Source organism: Geotrypetes seraphini, chromosome 18 (genome assembly GCF_902459505.1).
Source record: "Geotrypetes seraphini chromosome 18, aGeoSer1.1, whole genome shotgun sequence".
NCBI classification, from domain to species: Eukaryota; Metazoa; Chordata; class Amphibia; order Gymnophiona; family Dermophiidae; genus Geotrypetes; species Geotrypetes seraphini.
In genome coordinates this window covers 32,876,842-32,895,526 of record NC_047101.1, presented here as the reverse complement: position 1 = coordinate 32,895,526, position 18,685 = coordinate 32,876,842, and the positions used below count along the sequence as shown (strand labels likewise).

The 18,685-nt window shown below is 41.6% G+C and overlaps 1 protein-coding gene across 4 annotated transcripts in view; it reads left to right on the top strand.

The window, feature by feature from the left end:
- Positions 1-18,685, top strand: part of TENM2 (teneurin transmembrane protein 2) — a 1,365,678-nt gene that overhangs the window by 843,432 nt on the left and 503,561 nt on the right. The window contains exon 1 of one of the 4 annotated variants that reach the window (XM_033927367.1): positions 890-949. The exons of the other annotated variants lie outside the window; for them this stretch is intronic. Coding sequence (XP_033783258.1) covers positions 906-949 — 44 coding nt within the window. The 5' untranslated portion in view covers positions 890-905. Of the gene's footprint in view, positions 1-889; positions 950-18,685 lie in introns of those variants that run through there. 4 annotated transcript variants of the gene reach the window in all.

Below are 18,685 nucleotides of genomic sequence, written 5' to 3'. Positions count from 1 at the left end.
TACAGTACGGCAAGGTGAGCAGGGAGCAGGCCAGACCAAACAACAGGATGGAAAACAGAACCCTAAGCGCGCATGCGCACTCCTACCTGCTGGAGACCTACAGCTCACGGAAAACAGAACATGCAGGTAACACAGTGCGCATGCGTGCTTAGGGTTTTATTATATTAGATAAGAATTGCCGCTGCTGGGTCAGACCAGTGATCCATCGTGCCCAGCAGTCCACTCCCGCAGTGACCCTTAGGTAAAGGACCAGAGCAGTAACTGAGTCTAGCCTTACCTGCGTACGTTCTGGTCTAGCAGGAAGTTGTCTAACTTTGTCTTGAATCCCTGGAGTGTGCCGATTTTAGCAGGGATGTGACATGATCAAATTTCTTCTTTCCAGTGTTTAGTTTGTTGACAGTGTTCTGACTTAGCTGTAAATGTTAAATGTCTTTCATGCAAATACCTTAAGAGTTGCAATAATCGATGTGGGTAATTACCAAAGGGTGTATGAGGATGTTTAGTGCCAATTGTGACAACCCAAGAACCCGTGCTGGTTTTGCACCTAGCACTGCCAAGAAGATCCTGTGCAGAAGAGCTGACCAGATCAGCTCTAGTGACCAATTTGAGTCTGACCTCCCTTGTCCATATTATAAAAGCAGTGGTGATCTGGATCAAGAGCATGCGGAATAACAGAATTTGCATCCTGTTAGCATTTCAGCTAGGGCAGCTAGAGCCAAGGTGGCTGTCCCTGTAAAATTAAGGCAAAGCAGATAGGGGAAGCTTGAGCTGAGATAGCCTACAGTGAAACTAAAGCCCATCCCCCTCTACAGGCTGAAGGGGAGTGGCTTTGGGCTGGTTAAAGGCAGGCTGAATGAAGCAGGAAAGGAAGTGAGGAGCGACTGTTGCAGATACACTCCAGCAGGATGAAGCAAGGCAGGAGCCTTGGAGAGAGAAGGCAGACTCTGAGGTATTAGATTGGCCTATGCAGGAAGTAGAAGACAGTTGCTGTACTTTATCCTTCATGTTCCAGAGCTCATGGAAATTAACTGAGGCAGTGAGTAGCTGTGAGACAGCTGATGTTTTATTCCTTTCAGTATATGCTTTGTGTTTTGGTGGCCATTATTTCTGGCTAAGAAGTAATTACTTACCTGGTTTTTTTTGCAAGCTGCTAACTGTATGCTTAGCTTGAGCCAAAAGGCATTAAGATAGAGTGAATGTTTTTGTATGCTGAAAACTCACTGTGTTTGCCATGGTGAAGAAGCAATCACAGAATCCCGTTCAGCTGTGCTGCCTACCAATATGTGCTATAGTGACTTCCCTACTGTTTCGTGCCTCAGAGAAAATGTTCAATACTGTCTGCTGCTGGGGATAAAACCCTTGTGCTGTAAAACCCTTGTTCCTGCTTTTAAATAATCAGTCACAGGGAAGGAAGTTTTTGTTTCCAGAAAGCCAATATGTTTTGAAGTCTGAGCCAGAGTGGATGGTCTCAGGGAAGACAAAATGCATGTTTGGTTGTAACTACCTGCAGTCAGGACCAGTGTTCCCTCTAAGCGGGCGGGTGTTGTGAGCAAACTTTTTTCACCGTGAGCCAAAAATATCGGGCGCCAGCAAGTTATGAGCCAACTCGCCCGATTCTCCTCTCGCCGCCCTGCCATCTGCCGTACGCCTCTTCCGATTGTGCGCTGTGACGAGAAACGTGTGCGCTGCGATGTAATATTTTGTGCGCCAGCGCAGCTTAGCGGTTTTATTTATTTCCCCAAATTTATTTTTGTTATACGCATTGAAAATATTTGATATTGCGTTTAAATCAAAATCTCAATAAACTTGAAACGAGTGCCCGTGAGATTGTGGGAGGGTTAAATACTCAAAACTTAGAAGTTTTTGCTACGCCAGCTTTCTGGTATCTTTACATACAGTGGCGTACCTAGCATATGTAACATCCGGGGCCCATCATTTTTTGGCACCCCCCCCATCTGTAAGAAAAACATGATTTTTAGTAACAAACCACACGTCACACATGAGTACCTAGGAAAAGGCAGCATCTTACATATTGCAGTGAGCAGTACATCAATACACCCATTGTAAAACTAAACAAGCCAGACCAGCACAGATCAATCCTACACCGTCAATCCTAACAGAAAACACACAGAACACAGAAAACACCTTCGCCTAGTAAGGAATATGTAATCACAAACTAACCCCTCCCTCTTTTACAAAACTGTAGTGTGGATTTTAGCTACGGAGGTAACAGCTCTGATGCTCATAAAATTCTGAGCATCAGAGCTGCTACCACCAAGGCTGGTGCTAAAAACGCTTCACAGTTTTGTAAAAGGGGGGATAAAATAAAAATACATAGACAAAGGTTAAATTGAACCAGCAAGAAGCTGGACTCTGCATACAATGCTTCACAGAAACAGTGACACATGTCTCCTAAAGCAATAAATAAATAGAAATTTTTTTCTACCTTTGTCTTCTGTGGTTTCTCCTTTCCTCATCTTCTTGTAACTCTCTTCCTTCCATCCACTGTCTGCCGTCTCTCTTCCCCTATATGGCATCTTCTCTCCTTCTATGCCCCTTCCAGAAACTGTATGCCTCCCCCTTCCATCTCTCCTTTCACCCCATTGGTCTGGCATCTCTCTCCTCGCCTTCCCTCTCCCACACCTCTCCTCATAGTCTGGTATCTCCCCTTCCCTGATTCTCTGGCATCTCTCTCCTTTCCTTTTCTTCCATCTTTCGCTCCCCCTCCATGCTCTCACATCTCCCCCTTCCTTTTCCCTTAGACTGGCATACCTTCCTCCTACGCTCCAAGCCCTGGCATCTCCTTTAATTCCCTCCCTCATCTTCCTTCTCCCTCCAGCTGGGTACCGCAACACTCTTCCCTGCAGCTCTGCACTTCCCCACAATTGCCATGCTTCGGTTCCTCTTCTTCCTTCCTTCCTCCCCCCCCCCCCCGCGGGACCCTGCGGCACCATCAACTCTTACTCCCTCTAATGTCGGCCCTGCAGCTCCAGACTTCCTCGCACCTTCTCCCCTCCCCCTTTGGATCGCTATTATTTTAAATGTTATAGCCGCGGAGCTGTATCCATCAGTGGAGATGTCTAACCTCGGCCTGCCCCGGAACTCTTACTGCAACAGTGACTTCCTGTTCCTGCCTAGACGGGCGGCTGCTGCAGTAAGAGTTCCGGGGCAGGCCGAGGTTAGACATCTCCACTGATGGATACAGCTCCGCGGCTATAACATTTAAAATAATAGCGATCCAAAGGGGGAGGGGAGAAGGTGCGAGGAAGTCTGGAGCTGCAGGGCCGACATTAGAGGGAATAAGAGTTGATGGTGCCGCGGGGGGGGGGGGGGAGGAAGGAAGGAAGAAGAGGAACCGAAGCATGGCAATTGTGGGGAAGTGCAGAGCTGCAGGAGCTGTTATAGCCGCGGAGCTGTATCCATCAGTGGAGATGTCTAACCTCGGCCTGCCCCGGAACTCTTACTGCAGCAGCCGCCCGTCTAGGCAGGAACAGGAAGTCACTGTTGCAGTAAGAGTTCTGGGGCAGGCCGAGGTTAGACATCTCCACTGATGGATACAGCTCCGCGGCTATAACATTTAAAATAATAGCGATCCAAAGGGGGAGGGGAGAAGGTGCGAGGAAGTCTGGAGCTGCAGGGCCGACATTAGAGGGAGTAAGAGTTGATGGTGCCGCAGGGTCCCGCGGGGGGGGAGGAAGGAAGGAAGAAGAGGAACCGAAGCATGGCAATTGTGGGGAAGTGCAATCCCCCCTATGCGTCCCCTTACCTTACCTCCCCTTACCTTTGCGACGCGTGTGTGCGCTGTGAAGAGAAACTTGTGCGCTGCGATGTAATATTTTGTGCGCGAGCGCAGGCCAGCGCAACTTAGCGGGAACACTGGTCAGGACTGAGGTCCAGGTCTTCATGTAAGGAATGCTGAGGAGCCAATATTGTAGTGCTAGACTAGAACTGGAATTGGAAGCTGTACTGTTTGCCAGAGGCATAGTTTTCTTTTTTTTTTTTTTTTTACTTTATTTTGAGAACTGTTTTCTTCCTGTGAAGAGCTGATTGAGTTTTGCTTTTGCCATACCCTTTTGACCCTGAGGTCAGAATAAAGACTATTATTGACTTGGAGAAATTCTGCTTGAGTGTGATATTTGAATGGTTGAAGCCAGTACTTACCCTTTTCTCCCGGGCCTAGGTAGTTACCTAAGACTCAGTAGAAGACATGTATGGTGTGATTTAATATTAAGACAGCTGTAGAGAGGGTTCATTTGAAAGTGAAGGTTCTAAACTTTAAAAAAGGAATTGTCTGGATGGGAACATCTGAAAAAAAGTAGAAAAGCAGTGGGCAAAACTGAAAGGAGCTATTTGTAAGGGTAAGAAACCGTTTTGTAAGAAAAGTAAGAGGAGAAGAAGGCCACTTTGGTTCTCAAAAGTAGTAGCTGAGAAAGTAAGGAAAAAGAGATTACAAAAGATTGCTGAAAGAAGAGGCAGTGGACAAATTCAAGACCAGATTAAAAAATCTTTTATTTAGGGACGGATTTCTAACCTAAGAATGAACAACTTCCCTAACCTTCTTATTCCGTTCACAATCATGAACACCAACTGCTTTTAAGAAGCGCTATCCCCTCCTTTATAGTTTTCCCCTCCTCATTTATCACCCTTTTATATTTATTTTTTAATCTCAATGTATTTTGCTCTCACCTCCCTCTCAATCCGCATGTCTTTGTTTGTTATGTCTTACTCATTGAACTTGTATGTATGTATGTGTGTGTATATATAATTTCCCAGTAGAGGTGACGGAGACAAAGACTGTGTCTGAATTCAAGAAAGCATGGGGCGGGTACATGGTATCTTAGGGAAAGGAGGGTATAATGGATGCTGCGGATGGGCAGACTGGATGGGCCATTTGGCCTTTATTTGCTATCATGTTTCTGTTTCCATCTTATATATTGACAACTCTAGCACTTGCTTTAGTTTATGGAATGGCTAAAGAGGTCATCTGAAATTATTACTCCTAGATCTTTATATATACTCCTTGTGTGTGTGTGTATATATATACTAGTCTTATAGCCCATTACATTAACAGGTGCTAGAATATATGTGTGTGTGTCTGTCTTTATTTTTTTTTTCTCTCTCTTTAGCCGCTTTCTGTATTTCTGTCTGCCTTTCTTTCTTTTTTTTTTTTCCTTGGCTGTCCACCACCACCCCTTGCCTGCTCCCCCTGTTCATTCTCCCTTTTTACCTCCCCTGTGTCCTCCACCACCCCATCACTGCTCACCTTATCCTGCAGCAGCCCTTCTCCCTTGGTTTTACCTCCCCCTGTCCATCATCACCTCCTTCTTGCTCCCCCTGTCCATCAGTAGGCCTGCCTTCATTTTTCTGCACCCCCCTGTCCATCAGCACCTCTTCCCCTGTCCATCAACCCCTTTTTCCTGCACCCCCTGCCCAGCAGTATACCTCCCTTCCTTTTTCTGCCCCTCCATTTCCGTGTGCTGCAGCATTTCCCTCCCACCCCACTTCCCTGTGCAGCATTTTCCTTCCCCCCCATACCTTCCTCCTTACCTCCATGCCCTACCATTCTCTCCCCCTCTGCTCCCTTTCCTCCTTCAACTTCATCAGGTAGCAGCAGCAGCATTTATAATTAATTGCTGTTGCCGGCTTCAGGTCTTCCTCTCTGGCGGGTCCTGTCTTCATGAAAACATGAAGTAGGCAGGACCCGCCAGAGAGGAAGGCCTGAAGCCAGCAACAGCAGCAAATTTTAAACGCTGCTGCTGCTGCCCGAAGAAGCCAGGCCTTAACCATAAAGCTGGGGAGGGGGAGGGTTTTAAAAGGTACAGCGGTGGCGGTGGGGGTTTGAAAAGCCATCCTTTAAAAACTTGGCTGTTTTATTTTTAAATGCTGTTCGGGCTCGGCCACCGCGGCCAACCTCCGCCTCGGGCCGCCGACAGCCGCAGCGGCCGAAATCCACCTCGGGGGGTGGGGGGAGGGAGAGAGAGAGCTTCGTGCGCATGCGCACTTCTACCTGCGGTGCCCAACAGCTCACAGAAAACGGGTGCACGCAGGTGGGAGTGCGCATGCGCGGCTTAGGGTTTTATTATAGTGCTAGAGTTTACAGGTCTTGTCCTTCTAACTGATATTTGAATGTGGTGTGTCTTTAGGCTCCTCATGAATGATTGTGACCTGTACAGAGTGGAAGGTGTGGCTCTAGGTGCAGTCTTTATCTGTCATCACTTATTGTGCTACTATATGTTTTCTCTATCAGCTCTAAATCCAAAGCAGAACTCATTGAAGATTTCTGCAGTTTGTCATTTGTGCTCTTTACATATTCCATTTCCTCCCTTGTTTATTCAAAGAAGATGTTGTCTTCTATACATTTAGCAGTTTTTCTCTTCCATTTGGACTTTTTTAATTTTTTAAACCACCGTCCCTAACTCTGTTTATTTTTCTTCTAATTCTGCTTGTCCTCTTAGGCTTCTGTCTTGCTATTGTTAACCTCTTTGCTCTTGTCATTTCTGCCACCTTCTTCAAGAAACATATTGATCTCTCCATTCTTTTACTTTTACTAATTGCATTTCACATAGATTTCTTTCTCAATATTCCCTTTTATTGCTGACCATGAGTTTCTTTAGCTCTTTGAATCCCAATAATACCAACTCAACACTATTATTCATCAACTTGAGACAGCTCTCCTGAGTCTAAAAACTTAGTCTTAGTACAGGTTAGCTTCTAACATTACAGTACAGTGATTTTTAAATCCTAAGTTTTTCCTTCACACAAGGCCAGTGATCCAGTTTAGCTTTACCATGACTGGTCTCTTCCACTCATTATTTCATAAATAACTTTTGAAGGGCTTCCAGGACCACTCCACTCCTAGCTGACTTGCAGTTGATAAGGTCTGGCCTAAATTAGGATTTCCATTTTCTGTCCTAGTAATACTTCTTTACATGTCTTAACATAACTTATTCTCCCATGTTGGAGCTCTATAATACTTTGAAGGAAATAGAATTTACTTTGGATTTCTGGAAGGCAACCAACCCACAGTGTTAATTAAAAATATAATAGTAGAAGTTTGAAAGGAGGACTTCTTAATGTACAAGCAGTTCACTCTTAAAATTAAAAAAAAAAAAAAAGTGTTAGCGATTGAATCTTAAAGCAGACTTTTTGGGGCAGATTTTGTATAGGATGCCAGTCTTGGCAGCTGCTTAAGAGAGAACTGGGAATCGTATATAGAATCACATCAGCCCTAACCCTGCCTAATTGCCTTGATTCTCTAACCAGCGCCCATGTCAGAGGTGCTGGTTAGACAATCACACCTGCCTGATCGAGGGATCTGTTGCCATCAGCTGATCATGGCAAGGGAATCCCCCTATGGTATCTGGTCAATCAGGGTCTTAGGCCAATCCCAGTGCATGGAGTGCATCCCAGAATGCACTGGGAAGGAGGTTTAAGACTTCAAGTGGCCCAGATGCCTAAGCCCCTTCTATGGGAGGAGCCTTAGGTATCTGAGCCAATCAGGGCCTTAAGCCCTTCCCCGGTGCATCCCAGAATGCACCAGGAAGGGGAAGGCCCACCGTTTTGGAGTGGTGGGCCTGCTAACTGGAGGGTGTAAGCATCCCTCCAGCCGGACTTTCTCCTATGAGGAGGGGGGGGGTGCCGGGGTAGACCTATGGGTGCGGGGTGGGAGCCTGTAGCATGGGGGAGGGGGTCAGGGTTTTTTAAGGTTCACGGGATATTGAGGTTCCGCGTCTATTTGAAATGTAGGTCAGCATTTTGCTGGCCTACATTTCAGGCGACTGTTGTGGCCCTAGGGAGACCCCTAGGGCCGCTTAAGCCTACCCAAAGCCACTTCCAGGTGAAATCACACCTGGCTGTGGGTAAGCTTAAGTGTCCTGACACATCTCCCTCATCTGCGACAAACGCCTATGGTATAAGCATCCTGCCTCAGGGTTTTGTTTTTTTAATGTGCGTCCCAATTGTCTGCCTACTGTTGCCTGCAATCAGGACACCTGTTTATAGAATCAAACTCTTTTTGTTTAACAGAAACTTGGCTTGTAAAGGGGGATTCTGTATCCATCACTCTTGCCTGTGTCCTGATAATGATGTATGTCTCAATAAGTCCAGGCATTTTAAAAAGGGTGGGGAGTTAGGTTTGGTTTATAAAGAAAGTTTTGATTTTGTTGAAATCCCTGTTATTAATCCATGTGAAATAGAATGTATAGCTCTAAATTTATTGTCCTCCCAGTCCATTAATAGAACAGGTAGAAAAACTGATGGGGTTAATGTCACAACTCTCTCTCAAGTATGACACTGTATAGCTCTAGGAGATTTTAAAATGTCTCGTACAGTTAAAGACTTAGGGCCTGTTTTACAAAGCCACGGTGCAGCAAATGTGACACAGCCTTTTCAATTCTTTTGGACTGCATTGCATTCGCTGTACGGGACTCGCTACCACAGCTTTGTAAAAGGGGCCCCATAATCAAGAGAGACAACATAGGGAAGTTAAAGTGTATAAAAATTTAACAGATTTAAAATTAAATAGAAAAATGGTTGACCATCTTCCACGTTCTTCAGATTTTAATTCAGTCAGGTGCTGATTTATGGTTTTCAATATTAGGAAAAAAAATGAGCTCTGAGGTTTCACCGACTAAAACTGTTTTCAGTTCACAAAAACCCTCTGCTCAGTTTAGGGCGGTGGCTAAGAAAGCAAATAGAATGTTAGGAATTATCCAGAAAGGAATGGAAAACAAAGATGAAAATGTTATAATGCCCTTATATCGCTCTATGGTACGGCCGCACCTTGAATACTGTGTGCAGTTCTGGTCATCTTATCTCAAAAAAAGATATGTAATGGAATTAGAAAAGGTACAGAGAAAGACAACAAAAATGATAAAAGGGATGGGATGACTTCCTTATGAGGAAAGGCTGGGGTTCTTCAGCTTGGGGAACAGACAGCTCAGGGGTGATATGATAGAGATCTATAAAGTACTGAGTGGAGTGCAAAGGGTAGATGTGAATTGCTTATTCACTTGTTCCAAAAATACTAGGACTAAGGGACATGCGATGAAGCTATTAAGTAGTAGATGTAAAACAAACCGTAGAAAATATTTCTTCACATAATGTGTAATTAAACTCTAGAATTCATTGCCAGAGACTGTGGTGAAATCAGTTAGCTTAGCAGGTTTTAAAACGTTTTGGATATTTTCCTAAAAGGCCATAGGCTATTCTTGAGATGGCTTGGGGAAATCCACTGCTTATTCCTAGGATAAGCAGCTTAAAATCTGTTTCACTACTTGGGATCTAGTAGGTGCTTAGGATCTGGGTTGGTCACTGATGGGCTTGATGGACCTTCCGTGTGTCCCATATGGCAATTCTTATGTTTCATTTTTGTTTAGCTTTGTTAAGAAGACAATAGCATCACTTTGAGCATAAGTGGCATACTAATCGCAAAGACTGGTGGAAGGATCAATGTAGGACTATGAGAATTTTATTTTTTAAGTCTAATAGATGCTGGCACTGTCGTCTTGAGGTAGGGACTTTCGATCATTTACTCTACTATTGTCCCTTGATACTTGGGTTTTGGAGATCCATTTGGGGTCAAGTGAATAAAATATTGGAAAATCCAGTGGCACTGTCATACTGTTGGTGTCTTGGGGCATATCCAAACCAAATCACTTTACTTTCTGTTATTGTGCCTAAATGTCGCACCTAGATGTTCAGTCTCTGGGCACGTCCAGAGAACGACTACTGCACACCCGCACTCTGTATGTCTTTCACTGAGAGTCCAATGTGTTTTTTTAAAAAAAATTTTGATTATATGCTTTGTCTACATTGCTCTTATGACATTTTTGGGACTTTTTTTTTTTTTTTTTTTTTTTTTTTAAATGCCCTTAACAATCAAATAAGTAGGTCTTTTTGCAATCTTCCTCCCCACCCACCCACCCACTGATTTCATTACAATAAAAACATTTCTTTTAAAAAGAATTGCCGCTGCTTGGTCAGACCAGTGGTCCATTGTGCCCAGCAGTCCGGTCCCGCGGCGACCCTTAGGTCATAAGAGGGATTATATAAGGGCTCCTTTTATCAAGTTGCGCCAGAGGTTTTTAGTGTGAGCTGGTATGGTAAATGCTCTGATGCTCATAGAATTCCTATGAGTGTCGGAGCACTTACCTCGCCGGCCCACACTAAAAACCTCTAACACAACTTGATAAAAGAGGGAGGGGGGAGGGAGTTAAATGAGGATGTTCCCCAAATTTTAACAAGGGTTATGGGTTTAATAATCTGCCTAACGGTGAGAAACATCACTTTTTCCATGATACTTCTTACGTTACAAAGATAAAATTGTAAAAGCTATTTTAGTGCACAAAGCAATACCTCATAGATGGAAATAGACATCTAAGGCCATTACGGAAATGGAAGCTTATGAACTTGCAGATTTTCCAATACTTGCACAAGGCGAACATGTGCTACTGTTTATGTATGCGCTGAGTTATAAATTTCCCACAAAATAAAAACCACAATTGGGTACGTCAGGCTTTTAATGCAGCAGAAAGTTTTAGGCATAGATGCAATCATTTATTCTAATATTAAGACAAGTATCCTTCCCTCTTGACAAGTATTTACTCTCTCCCCATACTAATTGTAAATATACAGGGTAATTGATGCTTTTAGTAAGCTATATGTATTAAACATGCACTAAAAATAAATAAGAACTGCATTGTGTATGTTGGATTTATGTTAAATTAATGGCGGACCTCATGAATTAGGAAAATGGTTACAATAAAATATTATAGTGTTGATGTACATGCAAATGTAAAACTATAAAGATATATGAAAATGACAGACTGATAAAAAAAATTGCTGCCTTGGAGAAACTTGAACTGCAAATAAAATACCAAAAGTATCTGATAAATAACTAGTCGCACAAGAAATGTTTCCAGATGACTTTTAAATCATTAGACGACCCATTTCTTGCTCTGCTGTGCTAAGGGTTATATATGAATAAATCTTATAAGTATTTTGAGGCAAGAGCTTCTTTCTGCATTAGAAAATATACCATCTTGAGTCAATTTCATTGGATCTATAGAGGCTTAAATTGTGTATTTATTTTGAATTATCTAAGTCTCTGCTGTCTAATGGTTTCCAAGGCAGGAAATAACCCCAGTTGCTTCTTTCACTGGTGACCCCTAGCAGTAATCTTGCAGTACTACCATTACCGAATAAGCTGCCATGGTGAGACGACCCAAGGAGATGCTGGCAACATTTTGAAACTTGCAGAGGCAGGATCATCTAGGGATCACTCACCATCGAAACCACCATGGGCCTATGAAAAGGGTCTCTGTGGGGAAGGGGGATTTCTTGATAGAGAAGTGAAGAGACTTTCGTCATGTGTATGTTTATTGAAATTTGATATCTCGCCAAAGTTTACAACAATTCTCAGCATACATAATGAAAAGAAAGGAACTCCGTAATATACAGGAAAGACCTATTCAATCATACAAGGAAAAAAAAGAGAAAGGAGTGTGCCTATGTACCTTCTTAAGAACCCACTATATGCAAAAATGCCTGAATGCTCTGTTAATAAATGTGACCGTTTTCAGGAATATCTGACCAAAAGCTAACTGAAAAAAAGGTCTTCAAAAGAGTCTTAAAAGCTTTAAAATTCAATTTCAGGCAAATATACCACCCCATTTACTAAACCACAGTAGTAGTTATTAGCACAGGGAGACCTGCGCTGCTCCCAACAGGAGTAACGCAGAGCATTCAACACAGCTCCCTTTGCTAATAACCGCGATCACAGTTTAGTAAAAGGGGTGATAATTAGGAAGTTTATTCCAGAAATAAAAGAAAGCTTTATGTTGGGTAGATTTCCAGTTGGATTTAATGACTGCTGACAAAACTAATCTTTTGTCATGGGAGAGATCTAAGCACTCATGGTGGAGTGTAGGGAACCGTTAATGAATTCAAATTACCAGGTTTTAAAGTATGAAAAGCTTTATGAGTTAATTGCAAGATTTTTAATTGAATATGATATGAAATTGCTAACCAATGATATTGTAAAAAAAAAAAAAAAGTGATGTTACATGATCAAATTTACTTTTATGTCCTAATAATTTAATGGCAGTATTTTGCAAATTTGAAGATATTGAAGATTGGCAGATGACATTCTAGTATAAGCAACATTACAATAGTCAATTTTTGAAGTTAAATAAAATGCCTGAATGAAAGAATGAAAGTTCTTATTATCAAAATAGGTGTCTTACCGCTCTTAAAAAAATATACACAAAGGTATTAAGAGAGCTCAGAAAGATTTTGGTGGTCCACTGAAGGATCAAAGATTGCATGGGACTGGAGAATATTGGCTTTCATTCCTCTTTGTAAAAGTGCTATTAGGGAGACGATTGGAAATTACTGGCATGCTAATCAGCCTTTGGTGGTGGGAAAATTAAAGGAGATCCTTCAGAAGAAGAGGATAGTTGAAACATCGTGAATCCAGCAGGTTACAGGCCCTGAATTGTCAGGGCTACTGAGAAGTTCTCACCCATCCAAGAAAATGATGTAGAGTCATGAAACTTACAAGTTATTCCACACTTTTCTTGACACTTCGTTTCACTGATATGAAATGAAATGAAAAGTGTGGAATAACTTGTAAGTTTCATGGCTCCACATCATTTTCTTGGATGGGCTGAGAGCTTTACAGCGGCCTTTCGTATTGTGATGTCATAATGCCTCATTCCCACCAATGCCTAAGAGCCAACCTCATCGGTGATGTCACAATTACTTGGTTTCCTATATTTGTGCCCATTTACTAGATGCATTTGCCTCATTGAAATGAAAAGTGTGGAATAACTTGTAAGCTTCATGTTTCCACATCATTCTCTTCTTGGTTGAGGGGTGATTGTGTTTGATGAATCTAATCAGTTTCTTTCATTTGCTGACTAGAGATTGTAAGAACAACTTGTCAGTCACCACCCAACTCGTTAATTTCCTTGATAAAACTAGTGTTTTATAACCTGTCCAAGCCAGGCTGAAAGATTTGAACATCGAGGCCAAAAGAATTGCCAGAATGGATTCTCCCTCCCACATGACTGGGCTAGAGACTCTGTTCTGTGAATTGAAATAACAGATATGAGGAAAAGCCATGTATTAATCAATTAGGATTTATTAACAGTGCTCCTATTATCTGGGAAGAGCAAGCCATCAAAATTTCAGTGCTCTTCAAAGGGATAAAGCGCGGTGGTTGAAGCTACAGCCTCCGCACCCTGGGGTTGTGGGTTCAAATCCCACGCTGCTCCTTGTGACCCTGGGCAAGTCACTTAATCCTCCATAGCCCCAGATATGTTAGATAAATTGTGAGCCCACCGGGACAGATAGGGAAAATGCTTGAGTACCTGATTGTAAAACCGCTTAGATAATCTTGATAGGCGGTATATAAAAATCCTAATAAACTTAAACTTATTTGTAATAATTATCATGCTTTTAGAATACAATGGCACAGTTGATCACATGACTTCCTTTCCAAAAATGCCTTACGTCAATGTTACAATTTTTAAACCCCGTAGGAGGCAGTGTTTCACTCTTTCTTTCTAAATCACTTTTGATCTCTGACTTTTTCAGACATCAATCATGTCAATAAAAAGCCAAACTTCCTGCAGACACATCTTAACTTCTGTATGACCTTCTAATTTGCATTGTATGTTCTAATCTACAGGGAACAGATTCTCTCTGTAAAACACCCAAGTTTCCTGTACCTTTGAGAACCTTATCTATAACTCCATGGATGTATATGAAGAATGGTACATAAATTTGACTATGTCTTAAGAGTCACAAAATCCTCCGTAGCATAGCTAGAATGTAGAAGCAGCAATTTAAACAAGGAATGCCAATCTGTGAGCTTAATCTTTTTAATTACAAGGTCTCAAGTCTTGAGTTTCCAAATTTTAATGTATAGGTACTGTGCTTTAATTTATTCACTTAATTTTGATTCATTCACAATCTCAGTTTTCATATCAACTTCACACCTGTAAATTCCAGGAAATCTTCAACAAACTCTGACAAATTGGTTTCTCCACCACTCTCTGAATGTACTCTCTTCAACATAGCTAACTATATCAAGTTTACTTTGATAGGGATTTTTTTCTCATTTCCTTGGACCTGTCTGCTGTTTTTGACTTAGTTAACCGCCCTTTGTTGCTTTTCAGCTTTGCTGACCTTCATATCTCTGGAGTTTCTTTTTTCTGATTCTAATTCTCCCTCACTAATAAGAGGTTTCTTGTTCTTTCATCTCATAAATCTTTTTCTCCCCTGCCTGTTCTTTCCAGAGTCCCTCAGGATTCCATTTTTGCTTCACTCCAATAGTCATATACACATACACCACTCTAGATCATATTCATTCAATTCAGTTTTTCCCATGTTTGCAGACAGCTGTGGTATGTCTGCCGTATTACTCTCTGTTTTGATCTCTATGTTCTGCTAGGTGTTGATGTTTTGTAGTATGCCTTTTCTTTATTTCCTCCAATTGTCAATTCTTTTTATCTCATATTATTGTACCGTATCCTCCCCACCCCCTTTTTAGCTATGTGAAACATCAAAGACATATGTTGGATGTGGTTTACTTCATTTTCAGCAAACCTTTAGATACCATCCTACTTAGAAGGCTCATAAATAAAGTGAACAACTTGGGGTGAACCCAAAGGTAGTAAAGAGATTAGAAACTGGTTGAGTGGAATTCATTCTGAACATAAGAAGTGCCGCTGCTGGGTCAGACCAGTGGTCTGAAAGATGATTAAAGAAAGATGATTAAACGCATTCTTCAAGGATTGGTCCTGGACCTGCTCTTGTTTAATATCTTTGTTAGCAATATTACAGAAGGATTAGGGAAATTAATTTGACATTTTGCAGATGCTACTAAGAAGTGCAACACAGAGAAAATGCTGGAAGGAATAGAAGGCATGAGAACTGATTTAAGAAATCTTGACAAGTGGTTGACAGCTAAATTTTAACCACCTAACCAGGTTAGGTTACGCATTCTGGGTGCAGAAATTCAAGAGAACAGATAGGGAAATACTGGGGGTACTTTTGTACCCCCAGAACCAGAGGGGTGGGGGTACAAAACGAGAGTTTCAGTTATTTAAAAAAAGGAAGTAATCATACTGCTGTACAGGTTGTTAATCTTCATCTAGGGTACTGTATTCAGTTTTAGAGGCCTTACATCCAGAAGGAAAAATTGGAATTAAGGTGGTCCAGGGAAAGTTTACACCAATAGTGCAAAGCCTGCATCAGAGTTATAAATCAAAACTGCTACAACATCCTTTTACATTTTTTTTTTAATATATATTATTCTAAAAAATACAATTCAAAATATATTACTAGTTGCAGTAAGTTCTAGTATGTGTGTGCTGACTATAGCTTTACTGGACTGTAACAGCTCCGATACTCATAGGAATTCTATGAGCATCGGAGCTGTTACTGTGGCAGCTGGTGCTAAAAATGCTAACGTGGCTTTGTAAAGGGCGGGGTTAGTATACTCGATTGCATGTCTTCACATCCATTGATTCAATACTCGGTGGAAACCTCTTTTTCAACAATATCAACCATGGATCTTTTAGGATAAGTTTCTACCAACTTTGCACAAAGTATGGTGCATTTTTTTTCTGATTCTTCTTAGCAGAATAGCTCAAGTTCCACCCATTCTAACACTTGCAATTCTGCTTTCCGCAACAACGATGAAGAACATGGGCCCTCGCATATTGAGAAAGAAAACATGGGAGAATTATTATACTACTATTAGATCATAATCCTGAATATTATAACTTCATTCTCTGTTCATTTGTTGGCCATAAACTCTCACAAGCTGTTGTTTAAATCCATTAAAAAAAGATTATTCTTCAGCATAAACGTTCATAGAACCATGTTTCACAGCAGCATAATTGTGGTATTCAATTCTGATGAATCAGAGAAACCGATACAAATCTCTGTAACACTGGATGATATAATGGGTCAGTTTGACAAATTGAACAGTAGAAAATCACCTGAACCAGATGGTATACAACCCAGAGTGCTGATAGAATTTAAAAATGAACTTGCAAAGCTATTGTTAGTAATTTGTAATTTTTCTTTAAAAACCAGCATAGTACCGGAAGATTGGAGGGTGGCCAATATGATGCCAATTTTTTTTTTTTTTTAACAGTTCCAGAGGTGATCTAGTAAATTATAGACCAGTGAGTCTGATGTAGGTGCCGGACAAAATGGTAGAGACTATTATAAAGAACAAAATGATTGAACCCATACGCATGCATGGGTTAATGAGAGAAAGCCAACATGGTTTTAGTCAAATCTTGCCTTGTCAATCTACTGCATTTCTTTGAAGGGGTGAATGAACACGTGGATAAATGTGAGATGGTTGATATTGTGTATTTGGATTTCAAAAGGGATTTGACAAAGTACCTCATGAGAGACTTAAGAGGAAATTAGAAAGTCATGGTGAAACGGTGGCTAGCCTAAGTTGGCGATAGAGCAGTTGAAGTTTGATGCAGCAAGCAAGCTGTTCACAGAAAGATAAGTGTCTCTTTTCCTCACAATAAACTCAGAATTATTGAGTGAAGGGTTTTTTGTTTTGTTCTAGAAGTGAACTATGAGGTTTTTTTTCATCTATGCAGTGTAAACGAAGAGTGATCATGGAATAATGAATTTCGAGCGTCTCATTGAAGTGTCAAAATTTTGAGAGAGAGGCAGTTTGATCGCCCACAAACTTTTCATAATTCCATATATTCTAAGGAAACTAGAAGTTTTTGATCGCTGCATCCCGTTTTGTTGTATGTGTCCACTACAGCACTTCACTTTGTTTAAGCACATAATTATGGGGGGTAGTGGAGGTTTTTTAGCCGATGATTGATCTTCTCTTTCTAGTATAGTCTTCAAGTTCACTGGCTGGCAGCATACGGGGATCTGAGGCTTTTCCTCTATTTAGTATAAGATATAGCCTAGGATTTGACGGCGGAGGAGCAGAGCATTTGAAGTTTGATGTGCCCTGCATTTGATACAGCAAGCAAGCTGTTCACCGAAAGATAAGTGTCTCTCTGGGACACACCTGAACCCGTTTATTGAGATGGGGAGAAGGGCGATGTGAATGAAAAGATATTGAGAATTAAAATAGTATGAAATTGTAAGAAGTAAGATATAGGTAAATAGTAGAGTTCCCCAGGGGTCAGTGTTGGGACCACTGCTTTTTAACATATTTATCAATGATCTAGAAATGGGAATACGACCTGATTTCCCTCCGACCCGATTCACTAACCTCTGTCCCAATCATCCTCTGTATGCAAATGAGGGGGAACGACATTCAAATGTAGGCAGGAAGTGATTCACTAAAATAAAAAAGCAATACCGACTGGGCTGGTTGATCCAAAAATGAGCAACTGCTGAGGACCAGTCGCTGAGGTCCTTTCCGACTGCCCTGCCTTCTGCTGCCCTGCTCTCTGCCCTGCTTCTCTACTCTCAGCCCCGATCTCCTGCTCTCTTCTGCTTGCCCCGAATCTCTCCTGCCGCCCCGCTCTCACCCTAAATCTCTTCTGCCCTTCCCTGCACTAGAGAGCGATCCCGACAGTTGGATGGGGGCGTGAGGGTGATTCGTGAATCAGCCCCCCGAACATGGATATGATCGGATCCGTGTCCTTTGTGAATCTAGCCCAAAGTTGTTTAAAGTGAAAAATTGCAAGAAGACCTTGGGAGACAGGAAAACTGGGCGTTTCAATGGCAGATGACATTTAATGTGAGCAAGTGCAAAGTGTTGCCGAACTATAGCTACTGCATGTGTTCTGTGTTAGGGGTCACTGCCCAGGAAAAGGATTGAGAATATATTGAAACCCTCATCTCAATGCGTGGCAGCTGCTAAGAAAGCAAATAGAATGTTAGGAATTATCAGGAAATAATGGAAAACAAAGATGAAAATGCCCTTGTATCGCTCTATGGTATGGCCGCACCTTGAATACTGTGTGCAGTTCTGGTCGCCGTATTTCAAAAAAGATATAGCAGTACTAGAAAAGATACAGAGAAGGGCGACAAAAATGCTAAAAGGGATGGGATGGCTTCCCTATGAAGAAAGGCTAGAGCAGCTAGGGCTCTTCAGGTTGGAGAAGAGACGGCTCAGGGGTGATATGATAGAGGTCTATAAAACAATGAGTGGAGTGAAATGGGTAGATGTGAAACACTTGTTCACTCTTTCCAAAAATTACTAGGACTAGGGAACATGCGATGAAGCTACTAAGTAGTAGATTTAAAATAAACCAGAGAAAATATTTCTTCACACAACATGTAATTAACTCTGGAATAACTCTGGAATTCGTTGTTGGAGATCGTGATGAAATCAGTTAGCTTAGTGGGGTTTAAAAAAGGTTTGGATAATTTCCTAAAAGAGAAGTCCACAGGCCATTGTTGAGATGGACTTGGGGAAATCACGGTATAGCGGTATACAAGAAATAAATTTATTATTATTATTAAAATTATTATTATTATTCCTAGGATAAGAGGCATAGAATCTGTTATATTACTTGGGATCTAACTAGGTACTTGGGGCCAGGTTGGCTACTGTTGGAAACAGGATACTGGTCTTGATGGACCTTCACTCTGTCCCAGTATGGCAATTCTTATGTTCTAATATCACACTTAACCACTTATGTGTTCGCCAGCTCCGCAAACCTAGAAA